This window comes from Carcharhinus amblyrhynchos, unplaced genomic scaffold, assembly GCF_965287045.1.
Source record: "Carcharhinus amblyrhynchos unplaced genomic scaffold, sCarAmb.v2.hapA scaffold_971, whole genome shotgun sequence".
NCBI lineage: Eukaryota > Metazoa > Chordata > Chondrichthyes > Carcharhiniformes > Carcharhinidae > Carcharhinus > Carcharhinus amblyrhynchos.
Genome location: NW_027650711.1, coordinates 38,285 through 49,436, shown reverse-complemented (window position 1 = coordinate 49,436; position 11,152 = coordinate 38,285). Strand labels below are relative to the sequence as shown.

General features: G+C 50.9%; 1 protein-coding gene and 1 long non-coding RNA gene across 2 annotated transcripts; one reads left to right on the top strand and one right to left on the bottom strand.

Moving 5' to 3' along the window:
* Positions 1-673: 673 nt before the first annotated feature.
* Positions 674-2,098, top strand: LOC145340388 (uncharacterized). Its single transcript, XR_013886245.1, has 2 exons — positions 674-882; positions 1,770-2,098. It is a non-coding gene; the product is annotated as an uncharacterized LOC145340388 (long non-coding RNA).
* A 4,171-nt stretch (positions 2,099-6,269) lies between these two features.
* On the bottom strand, positions 6,270-10,417 carry leng1 (leukocyte receptor cluster (LRC) member 1). The gene is made up of 3 exons (XM_080184848.1): positions 10,109-10,417; positions 8,089-8,271; positions 6,270-6,755 (listed from the first exon to the last, which is right to left on the bottom strand). Exons 1-3 carry the CDS (start codon positions 10,238-10,240, stop codon positions 6,333-6,335), a joined length of 738 nt encoding a protein of 245 aa, XP_080040974.1. The 5' UTR covers positions 10,241-10,417; the 3' UTR covers positions 6,270-6,332.
* Between the last annotated feature and the right edge of the window lie 735 nt (positions 10,418-11,152).

Sequence of the window (11,152 nt, the reverse complement as noted above, 5' to 3'; positions counted from 1 at the left end):
TTAAAATTCTACCAGCTGCTGTAGTGGATTTGAACCCGGGTCCCCAGACATTAGCTGAATTCTGGCTTGATCATTTGGCGATAATACCACTAGGACCATTGCTCCCATGATGGGGTGGGTCCTAAGCTCTGGATTCCCTCCCTAAATCTCTCTCTGTCTCTCTGTCTCTGTCTCTGTCTCTGTCTCTCTCTCTCTCTCTCGCTCTGTCTCTCTCTCTCTCTCTCTCTCTCTGTCTCTCTCTCTCTGTCTCTCTCTCTCTGTCTCTCTCTGTCTGTCTCTCTTCTCTCTCTGTTTCTCTCTGTTTCTCTCTGTCTCTGTCTCTGTCTCTCTCTGTTTCTCTCTGTCTGTCTCTCTCTCTCTGTTTCTCTCTGTCTGTCTCTCTCTCTCTCTCTGTCTCTCTCTCTCTCTCTCTCTGTTTGTCTGTCTCTCTCTCTCTCTCTCTGCACTGTCTCTCTGTCTGTCTCTGCTCGCTCTGTCTCTATCTGTCTGTCCCCTGAGTGTCGTAGCCCTCCCGCTCACAATCCCAGCCCGCGTTCCCGTGCGGTGCCTGTTGCACGTGTACTTCTGTAAATTTGTTGTATAAATGTGGGTTGGTATTGGTCTCTTATCGGTCTGCCTCAACCGACCTGCAGTTATTTAGGAAATGGGTCGTGTTAGAGAGAGAGAGTGCGTTCCAGGATGGGAGATGTGTTCAAGCCTGTAGTTGGTGAACCTTCGTGTCTCCAACTAGTTTTGTACCATCGCTCCTGGCAGCTGTGACCTGTGCTCTTCCCATCCTTACAGCGAACACTACAGAATCAGAGCATGGTGTACGGAGGGAAATCAACCATCCGGGATCGCTCATCAGGAACTGCTTCCAGTGTAGCCTTCACACCCCTTCAGGTAAGGCCTGCTTATAGAGAAACAAATACAGTGCACTGCGATCACTGGGGTTCGCCCCAGTTAGACATCAGAGAAATGAGCCAGGGTTCCTGCACCTGATCACTGTCCAGTGATCCCTGGGTTAGAGAGAGAGAGGAAATCAGCCAGGATCCCTGCTCCTGATCACTGTCCAGTGATCCCTGGGTTAGAGAGGGGAAATCAGCCAGGATCCCTGCTCCTGATCACTGTCCAGTGATCCCTGGGTTAGAGAGAGGGGGGAAATCAGCCAGGGTTCCTGCTCCTGATCACTGTCCAGTGATCCTGGGGTTAGAGAGAGAGAGAGAGAGAGAGAGGGAAATCAGCCAGGATCCCTGCTCCTGATCACTGTCCAGTGATCCCTGGGTTAGAGAGAGAGGGGAAATCAGCCAGGATCCCTGCTCCTGATCACTGTCCAGTGATCCCTGGGTTAGAGAGAGAGAGAGGGGAAATCAGCCAGGGTTCCTGCTCCTGATCACTGTCCAGTGATCCCTGGGTAGAGAGAGAGGGGGGAAATCAGCCAGGGTTCCTGCTCCTGATCACTGTCCAGTGATCCCTGGGTTAGAGAGAGGGGGAAATCAGCCAGGGTTCCTGCTCCTGATCACTGTCCAGTGATCCCTGGGTAGAGAGAGAGAGGGGAAATCAGCCAGGGTTCCCTGCTCCTGATCACTGTCCAGTGATCCCTTGGGGTAGAGAGAGAGAGAGGGAAATCAGCCAGGGGTTCCTGCTCCTGATCCACTGTCAGTGATCCCTGGGCTGGGGGCGTGGGTGGGGGGGTTTTTGTGTGTCTGGATGGCTTTGCGGGTGAAGGGAAAGGGGAGGGATATGAAAAATTTGCAGTTGCAGTAACCCTTTCCGCTCCCTTCCTGCAGGGTCTGGAGATTGTGAATCCACAGGCAGCTGAGAAGAAAGTGGCAGAGGCCAATCAGAAAATACTTCTCCAACATGGCGGAGTTCCTGAAGGTGAAGCGGGAGAAAGAGGAGAAGCTCAGGCTGTTTTGAGTGGCCTTGCTGTTCAGGAACGTTCTGGGCTGATCATGGGACTGAACTCTGGGTCCAGGAGAAACTGTGCTGGATGGGACTAACCCTCCCTGGGCATGAGAGGGTCCTCCTCAGTGGATTGTTATCCGCAGTACACAAACATCCTCCATGACGTTTTTGTATTTATGAAAGAAACTTAATAAATGTTTTCTTGTTTTAATGTGTTGTGGATCCTCCCCTCTGCCTACTTCTTAGAGAGCCTTGCTGCTAGAGAATTGAAGTGTAGCTACTACATCCTGTCAGAGGATGCAGGGACAGTGTCTCTGTGAGATGGATGTGGGAGGGAGAGAGAGACAGACTCTCGGACAGACAAGGGGCACAGAGAGATGGACAGATGATCACAGTGGGGACAAGAGACAGACTTTCAGGAAGGGAGGGAGAGATGGACCGTCAGCCAACGGGAGAGGGAGAGACAGACTAGCACCAAGAGGGGAAGAGACCGACCTTCAGGGTGGGTGCGGTGCTAGAAAGAGATGACCTGTCTGATGACACAAAGATAAGTGGAAAAGCGAATTGTGTGGAGGATGCGGAAAGTCTGCAGAGAGACCTGGATAGGCTGAGTGAGTGGGCGAGGACCTGGCAGATGGAGTATAACGTTAGCAAATGTGAGGTTATCCACTTTGGTAGAAATGATAGTAGGAGGGATTATTATTTAAAGGGTGAAAAGCTGCAACATGCTACAGTGCAGAGGGACCTGGGGGTCCTTGTGCACGAGTCGCAAAAACCCCGTCTGCAGGTGCAGCAGGTGGTCAAGAAGGCGAATGGGATGCTGGTCTTTATAGCGAGGGGGATAGAATATAAAAGCAGGGAGGTCTTGCTGCAACTGTACAGGGCACTGGTGAGGCCGCAGCTGGAGTACTGTGTGCAGTTTTGGTCCCCTTATTTGCGGAAGGATATATTGGCCTTGGAGGGAGTGCAGAGGAGGTTCACTAGGCTGATACCAGAGATGAGGGGGTTAGCTTATGAGGAGAGACTAAATAGACTGGGTCTGTACTCGCTGGAGTTTAGAAGGATGAGGGGGGATCTTATGGAGACGTATAAGATAATGAAGGGGCTAGGTAGGGTAGAGCTAGAGAGATTCTTTCCACTTAGAAAGGAAACCAGAACTAGAGGGCACAGCCTCAAAATAAGTGGGGTGGGGGGCAGTTTAGAACAGAGTTGAGGAGGAACTTCTCTCAGAGGGTGGTGAATCTCTGGAATTCTCTGCCCATTGAAGTGGTGGAGGCTACTTCGTTGAATATGTTTTAAGTCACGGGTAGGTAGGTTTCTGATAGGGGAATTAAGGGTTATGGGGGGCAGGTGGGTAAGTGGAACTAATCCACTTCAGATCAGCCATGATCTTATTGAATGGCAGGGCAGGCTCGAAGGGCTAGATGGCCTACTCCTGCTCCTATTTCTTATGGCTGTTAGAAAGGGTAAATGAGATAGAGAAAAACACTATCTCAACAAGTTTGATAGGGCCCAACAGCAGGAAGCATGGCTGATTTCCCTTCTCACTGTTCATTCAGCAGGGTAAGGATCGCTCACTGTGTAACAGTACAGAGCCACTGTTTATTCAGCAGAGTAAGGATCACTCACTGTGTAACTGTACAGAGTCACTGTTTATTCAGCAGGGTAAGGATCACTCACTGTGTAACTGTACAGAGTCACTGTTTATTCAGCAGGGTAAGGATCACTCACTGTGTAACTGTACAGAGTCACTGTTTATTCAGCAGGGTAAGGATCACTCACTGTGTAACTGTACAGAGTCACTGTTTATTCAGCAGGGTAAGGATCACTCACTGTGTAACTGTACAGAGTCACTGTTTATTCAGCAGAATAAGGATCACTCACTGTAACTGTACAGAGTCACTGTTTATTCAGCAGGGTAAGGATCACTCACTGTGTAACGGTGCAGAGTCACTGTTTATTCAGCAGGGTAAGGATCACTCACTGTGTAACTGTACAGAGTCACTGTTTATTCACAGCAAGGATCACTCACTGTGTAACTGTACAGAGTCGCTGTTTATTCAGCAGGGTAAGAAACACTCGCTGTGTAACTGTACAGAGTCACTGTTTATTCAGCAGAGTAAGGATCACTCACTGTAACTGTACAAAGTCGCTATTTATTTAGCAGGGTAAGGATCACTCACTGTGTAACAGTACAGAGCCACTGTTGATTCAGCAGGGTAAGGATCGCTCACTGTGTAACCGTACAGAGTCACTGTTTATTCAGCAGGGTAAGGATCACTCACTGTGTAACTGTACAGAGCCACTGTTGATTCAGCAGGGTAAGGATCACTCACTGTGTAACAGTACAGAGCCACTGTTTATTCAGCAGGATAAGGAGCACTCACTGTGTAACTGTACAGAGTCGCTGTTTATTCAGCAGGGTAATGGTCGCTTGCCCTGTAACTGTACTGGGACACTGTAGAGTCAGAGGTTCAACATGTCCATGCTCCTTTTTTTTAAAAGCCCCTAAGCTAATCCCAATTGCCTACATTTGGCACATATCCCTCTATACCTATCTTACTTATGTGACTATCTAAATCCTTTTTAAAAGATAAAATTGTACCTGCCTCTACTACTACCTCTGGCAGTTTGTTCCACTCTCCACCCTGTATGTGAAAATATTGCCCCTCTGGCCACTTTTGTATCTCTCCCCTCTCACCTTAAACCTATGCCCTCTAGTTTTAGACTCCCCTACCTTTGGGAAAAGTTAGACTTTCTAGCTGTACACAGTATTCCAAGTGTGGCCTTACCAATGAATTGTACAACTTCAACAAGACGTCCCAACTCCTGTATTCAATGTTCTGACCAATGAAACCAAGCATGCCGAATGCCTTCTTCACCACTCTGTCCACCTGTGACTCCATTTCCAAGGAGCTATGAACCTGTACCCCTAGATCTCTTTGTTCTGTAACTCTCCCCAACACCCTACCATTAACTGAGTTCAAGCTACTAAAATGTGTTACCTCGCATTTGTCTAAATTAAAATCTGCCATTTGTCAGCCCACTGGCCCAATTGATCAAGATCCTGTTGCAATTGGAGATAACTTTCTTCACTGTCCACCATACCACCAATCTTGGTGTCATCTGCAAACTTACTAACCATGCTTCCTATATTCTCATCCAAATCATTAATATAAATGACAAATAACAGTGGGCCCAGCACTGATCCCTGAGGCACACTGCTGGTCACAGGTCTCCAGTTTGATAAACAATTCTCTACAAAAGTAGAGAACATCCTGGTAAATCTTTTCTGTACATCCTCCAAATCATCCTTCTGGTAGAATGGCAACCAGAACCATACGCCATATTCCAAATGTGGCCTAACTAAAGTTCTATCCAGTTGCAACAGGACTTGCAAATTTTACACTCAATACCCTGACTGATGAAGGCAAGCATGTCGTATGCCTTCTTCACCATCTTGTCCACTTGTGTTTCAGGGTGAACCTGTACACCCAAATCTCTCTGTATGTTACTGCTTCGAAGGAATCTGCCATTTACTCTATACTCCCCTTCTGCAATAGACTTTCTAAAATACATCATCTCTCATTCGTTCAGATTAAATTCCATCTGCTATTTCTTCATCTGAGTGTCCAATCTATCTGTATCCTGTTGCATCCTCTGGCAACCCTCCTAACTGCAGTCCACCCAATCTTTGTGTTGTCCACAAACTTACCGACAACACCACCTACATTCTCCTCCAAATCATATATACATAAATAAAAAGCTCTGTATCTCACCCTGTGCTGTACCTGTCCTGGGAGTGTTTGATGGGGGGGACAGTGTAGAGGGAGCTTTACTCTGTATCTAACCCCGTGCTGTACCTGTCCTGGGAGTGTTTGATGGGGGACAGAGTATAGAGGGAGCTTTACTCTGTATCTAACCCCGTGCTGTACCTGTCCTGGGAGTGTTTGATGGGGGACAGTGTAGAGGGAGCTTTACTCTGTATCTAACCCTGTGCTGTACCTGTCCTGGGAGTGTTTGATGGGGGACAGTGTAGAGGGAGCTTTACTCTGTATCTAACCCTGTGCTGTACCTGTCCTGGGAGTGTTTGATGGGGGACAGTGTAGAGGGAGCTTTACTCTGTATCTAACCCCGTGCTGTACCTGTCCTGGGAGTGTTTGATGGGGGACAGTGTAGAGGGAGCTTTACTCTGTATCTAACCCCGTGCTGTACCTGTCCTGGGAGTGTTTGATGGGGGACAGAGTATAGAGGGAGCTTTACTCTGGTGAGTGTGCACGATCAGCGTTGCAATGACTCCAAAGTACTCTATCCAGTGGAACTGGATAAAAAAATCTCACTCCAGTCTGACATCAGTAGATTTATTGAAAAGAAACATTACTGCATTGCCCCTGCCCCCTGGCTCCTTCCCCTCTCCCTGGTCACTGCCTCCCCTTCCCCTGGGGTCACCTCCTGTCCCCCTTGTGTCGCCGGTTGCTGAGGTAAGGGTGGAATTGTGAGTTGTACGCTCGCTTCCTCTCGTCCATCTCTGGCTGTGGCGTCTCTGTGGTGCACCCCCTCAGCAGCGCCTCAGCCCGTGCCCTCTCCACCTCCTCTCGCCGGAGTCTCTCAGTCCGCAACCCCTCGCCCACTCTCCTCCCCGTCCCGCCAGCCAGCCCCTCGCTGGGGGAGGCTTTCCCACCCTTCCGCAGGAGCTGCTTCATCATCACCAAGGGGTCCATCTGGTTTTTGAGTCGCCTATCTCTCTCCCCGGTGCCAATATCCGTCCGCTGGCTGGGAGCTTCCTGGTACCAGGGCTTGGTGGTCTGAGCCTCAGAGGAGCTCTGTCCAAGGTAGGTCAGCAGTCCCAGGGCTCGCTCTTGCTTTTCCTGAATGTGGAGGGAAGGAGGAACAGGCAGAGGGAAGGAAAGGCACCAAGACAAGAAAGACAAACAGTCAGGGAGAAACAGAGAGTGGGGGCAGGGGGCAGAGGATCAGAAAAAGTCACACAAAGGGGTTGGTGGTGGGGGGTGGCAGAGAAAGCATCCAGATGATCAATATACACAAAATCTCAAGTCCTCTTCTGTCACACCTAACTCCAACTGACATTGCAGGGGACATTTTCACATGGCGAGGAGGGAGGGCTGACACAGCATTTACCCCAGGGATCACTGGACAGTGATCAGGAGCAGGAACCCTGGCTGATTTCCCCCCTCTCTCTCTCTCTAACTCAGGGATCACTGGATAGTGATCAGGAGCAGGAACCCTGGCTGATTTCCCCTCTCTCTCTAACCCAGGGATCACTGGACAGTGATCAGGAGCAGGAACCCTGGCTGATTTCCCCTCTCTCTAACTCAGGGATCACTGGACAGTGATCAGGAGCAGGAACCCTGGCTGATTTCCCCTCTCTCTAACTCAGGGATCACTGGACAGTGATCAGGAGCAGGAACCCTGGCTGATTTCCCCTCTCTCTCTCTAACCCAGGGATCACTGGACAGTGATCAGGAGCAGGAACCCTGGCTGATTTCCCCTCTCTCTAACTCAGGGATCACTGGACAGTGATCAGGAGCAGGAACCCTGGCTGATTTCCCCTCTCTCTAACTCAGGGATCACTGGACAGTGATCAGGAGCAGGAACCCTGGCTGATTTCCCCTCTCTCTCTCTAACCCAGGGATCACTGGACAGTGATCAGGAGCAGGAACCCTGGCTGATTTCCCCTCTCTCTCTCTCTAACCCAGGGATCACTGGACAGTGATCAGGAGCAGGAACCCTGGCTGATTTCCCCTCTCTCTCTAACTCAGGGATCACTGGACAGTGATCAGGAGCAGGAACCCTGGCTGATTTCCCCTCTCTCTCTCTCTAACCCAGGGATCACTGGACAGTGATCAGGAGCAGGAACCCTGGCTGATTTCCCCTCTCTCTCTCTAACCCAGGGATCACTGGACAGTGATCAGGAGCAGGAACCCTGGCTGATTTCCCCTCTCTCTCTAACTCAGGGATCACTGGACAGTGATCAGGAGCAGGAACCCTGGCTGATTTCCCCTCTCTCTAACCCAGGGATCACTGGATTAGGAGCAGGAACCCTGGCTGAAGTCTGCTGTGAAAGGTGGGTGGGGTGGGGAGAGTCGTGGGAGGGGGAGGGATGGTGGATGGGGACCCAAGTACAGACACTGATTCCTCCTATCTGCCTCCCCCCAACCCCCTGTGCCCTCAGGACCTCACCCTCTCCTGCCGTTTCTCTGCTTCGTACTCCTTGCTGCCCACTTTGGTCGTACTGCTGCTCTCCACCTCAGCGAAGAAATTGATGTTTCGCGGGGGTCCCTCTGAATTTGTGAGGGCGAGTGTCTCCCTTTGTGATTCAGGTAGAGACTGCCGGGCTCTGCTGCGAAGAAAATCAGTCCTTGCCTGCAATGAGAAAGAGGTTTCATCAAGGTACAACTCACCTTATACTGAGTGAGACTACCTCTACACTGCCCCCTGCCCCCAGCTCCCCCCACCAGCACCCCACCCCCCCAGCCCCCCCCCCCCCCCCCCCCCCCCCCCCCCACCCCCCACCAAGCCCGTTCAACCACTTGTAGATACTCCTCCAGCCTCCCCCACAACCTGAATCCACTACAGTCTGCCTACTGCCACACAGGTCCACAGCAGACACCGTCTCCCTGTCCCTGCACTCAGCCCTGGAACACCGAGATAACAAGGACACCTATATCACACTCCTATTTATTGACTACAGCTCAGCCTTCAACACTATTATTCCCACCAACCTCATCTCCAAACTGTGGCTCCTCCCTCTGTGACTGGATCCTGAACTTCCTAATCACAGACCACAATCAGTAAGGACAGGTAACAACACCTCCTCCACAATCATCCTCAACACCGGTGCCCCACAAGGCTGTGTTCTCAGCCCCCTCACTAAACTCCTTATACACCTGTGACTGTGTGGCCAAATTCCCCTCCAATTCGATTTGAAGTTTGCTGATGACACCACCGTAGGGGGTCGGATCTCAAACAATGACCAGACAGAGTACAGGAATGAGATAGAGAATCTGGTGCGGCAACAATAATCTCTCCCTCAATGTCAACAAAACAAAGGAGATTGTCATCGACTTCAGGAAGTGTAAAGGAGAACATGCCCCTGTCTACATCAATGGGGATGAAGTAGAAAGGATCGAGAGCTTCAAGTTTTTTGGTGTCCAGATCACCAACAACCTGTCCTAGTCCCCCCATGCCGACACTATAGTTAAGAAAGCCCCATCAACGCCTCTACTTTCTCAGAAGACGAAGGAAATTTGGCATGTCAACTACGACTCTCACCAACTTTTACAGATGCCCCATAGAAAGCATTCTCTCTGGTTGTATCACAGCTTGGTCTGGGCTCCTGCTCTGACCAAGACCGCAAGGAACTACAAAAGGTTGTGAATGTAGCCCAATCCATCACACAAACCAGCCTCCCATTCATTGACTCTGTCTATACTTCCCGCTGCCTTGGAAAAGCAGCCAGTATAATTAAGAACCCCACACACACCCCGGACATTCTCTCTTCCACCTTCTTTCATTGGAAAAATGATGCAAAAGTCTGAGGTCCCGTACCGACCGACACAAGAACAGCTTCTTCCCTGCTGCTGTCAGACTTTTGAATGGACCTACCTCACATTAAGTTGATCTTTCTCTACACCCTCGCTGTGACTGTAACACTACATTCTGCACTCGCTCCTTTCCTTCTCTATGAACGGTATGCTTTGTCCGCATAGCGCGCAAGAAACAATACTTTTCACTGTATGCTAATACATGTGACAATAATAAATCAAATCCTCCAGGACCCTGGTGGTGCTATGGGTCACACCCACTGAATGTTTCCAAGTAGTCCTTCAGGCTATTGGTATTGCAGTGGGTGAGATTCAATGAGTCCTCCCAGTCAGTCCTCCTGACCATTGTTATCACTGTGGGTCAGACTCAATATCTCTTCACAATTAGTCCTCCCGACCAGTAGCAGCACTGTAGGTCAGACTGCCTGCTCTGTTCTCTTGGGCAGTGGTGAAACAGAGAGAGAGAGAGAGAGACACACACACACACACTGAGTCCTCCAGAGCAGTGCTGGCGCTGTGGCTGCGACTGAGTGAGTCCTCCCAATCTCTCCTCCGGCGTCCCAGCTGGCGCTGCAGCCGCCTCGCTGACGGCACGGCCGGGATGGCGCATGTGCAGTAGGTGCATCCCAGCCCGGCTGCCATTTTCTCTGCCTCACCTCACGCTCCGCCATGTCCGCCCTCTGCCGCCGCTCCCGCTCTTCGGCGGCCGCCCGCTCCTCATCCCGCCGCACCCGCTCCACATTGTCCTTGTTTCGGACATGCCAGCTCTTCTTCGGCAGGATGTTCATGCTGTTTTTTTTTTGCCCTTCGACTCCGAGATGTTTCCCCGAGTGAAGCCAAGATGGCGGCGGCTGGAGGACACCTCTGTTGTTCCGATTGGCTCAGCGCGAAGCACATGACCGAAGCTCTCTGCTGTCTATTGGTTAGGTGTCCTGTCAATGATCCGTAGTCTCAGTCAGAGCGCCACCCCAGGCCTGGAGGAGTCACTGGGAGACTCCATCACTTTCTGGCATCAGTTGTGCAGATTCCCCCAAGGAGCGGACACAGCTGAAAACAGCCTCCAACACCACCCCTAGGCTGGAGGACTCAACAGCCCCTCCACTGGGCTGAAGGATTGCTTCAGAAGACACCCAACAAGAGCAGACTGCAGTGCCCCCAGTGTGTCGGAGGAGTCTTTGCTCTTATAGAATCAGAGTCCCTGCAGTGCAGGAGGAGGCCATTTGGCCCGTCGACTCTGCACTGACCACAATCCCATCCTGGCCCTATTCCCATAACCCCACATATTTACCCGAGCCAGTCCCCCTGAACTAATGGGCTATTTACCATGACCAATCCACCTAACCAGCATGTCTTTGATACTGCGGGAGGAAACCGGAGCACCCGGAGGAAACCCACGCAGACACAGGAAGAATGTGCAGACTCCATACAGACAGTGACACAAGCCGCGAATCAAACCTGGGTTCCTGGAGCTGTGAAGCAGCAGTGCTAACTCACAGTGCTGCCCTTGATGATGACAGAGGATCAGCCAGTCCCGTCATCCCTACACCCCCACACACCAACCCTCCCCAACACTTCCCATGATCCCACAAAGAGCCTCATACTGCGAGGGATGGCAGGAAGAAATATCTCCCCCAACCATCGCTGCATCCTTTGATTTGATTCAATTTATTCATAGAATCCCTACAGTGCAGAAGGAGGCC

What these genes read in the sequence shown, in the direction of transcription:
- leng1 (XM_080184848.1), bottom strand. Translation starts at nt 10,240, where the DNA reads ATGAACATCCTGCCGAAGAAGAGCTGGCATGTCCGAAACAAGGACAAT. An exon ending in CGGACATGGCGGAGCGTGAG is followed by an intron (nt 8,272 to 10,108) that starts GTGAGGCAGAGA and finishes TTCTCATTGCAG; the next exon opens with GCAAGGACTGATTTTCTTCG. An exon ending in CAGAGAAACGGCAGGAGAGG is followed by an intron (nt 6,756 to 8,088) that starts GTGAGGTCCTGA and finishes CTCCACATTCAG; the next exon opens with GAAAAGCAAGAGCGAGCCCT.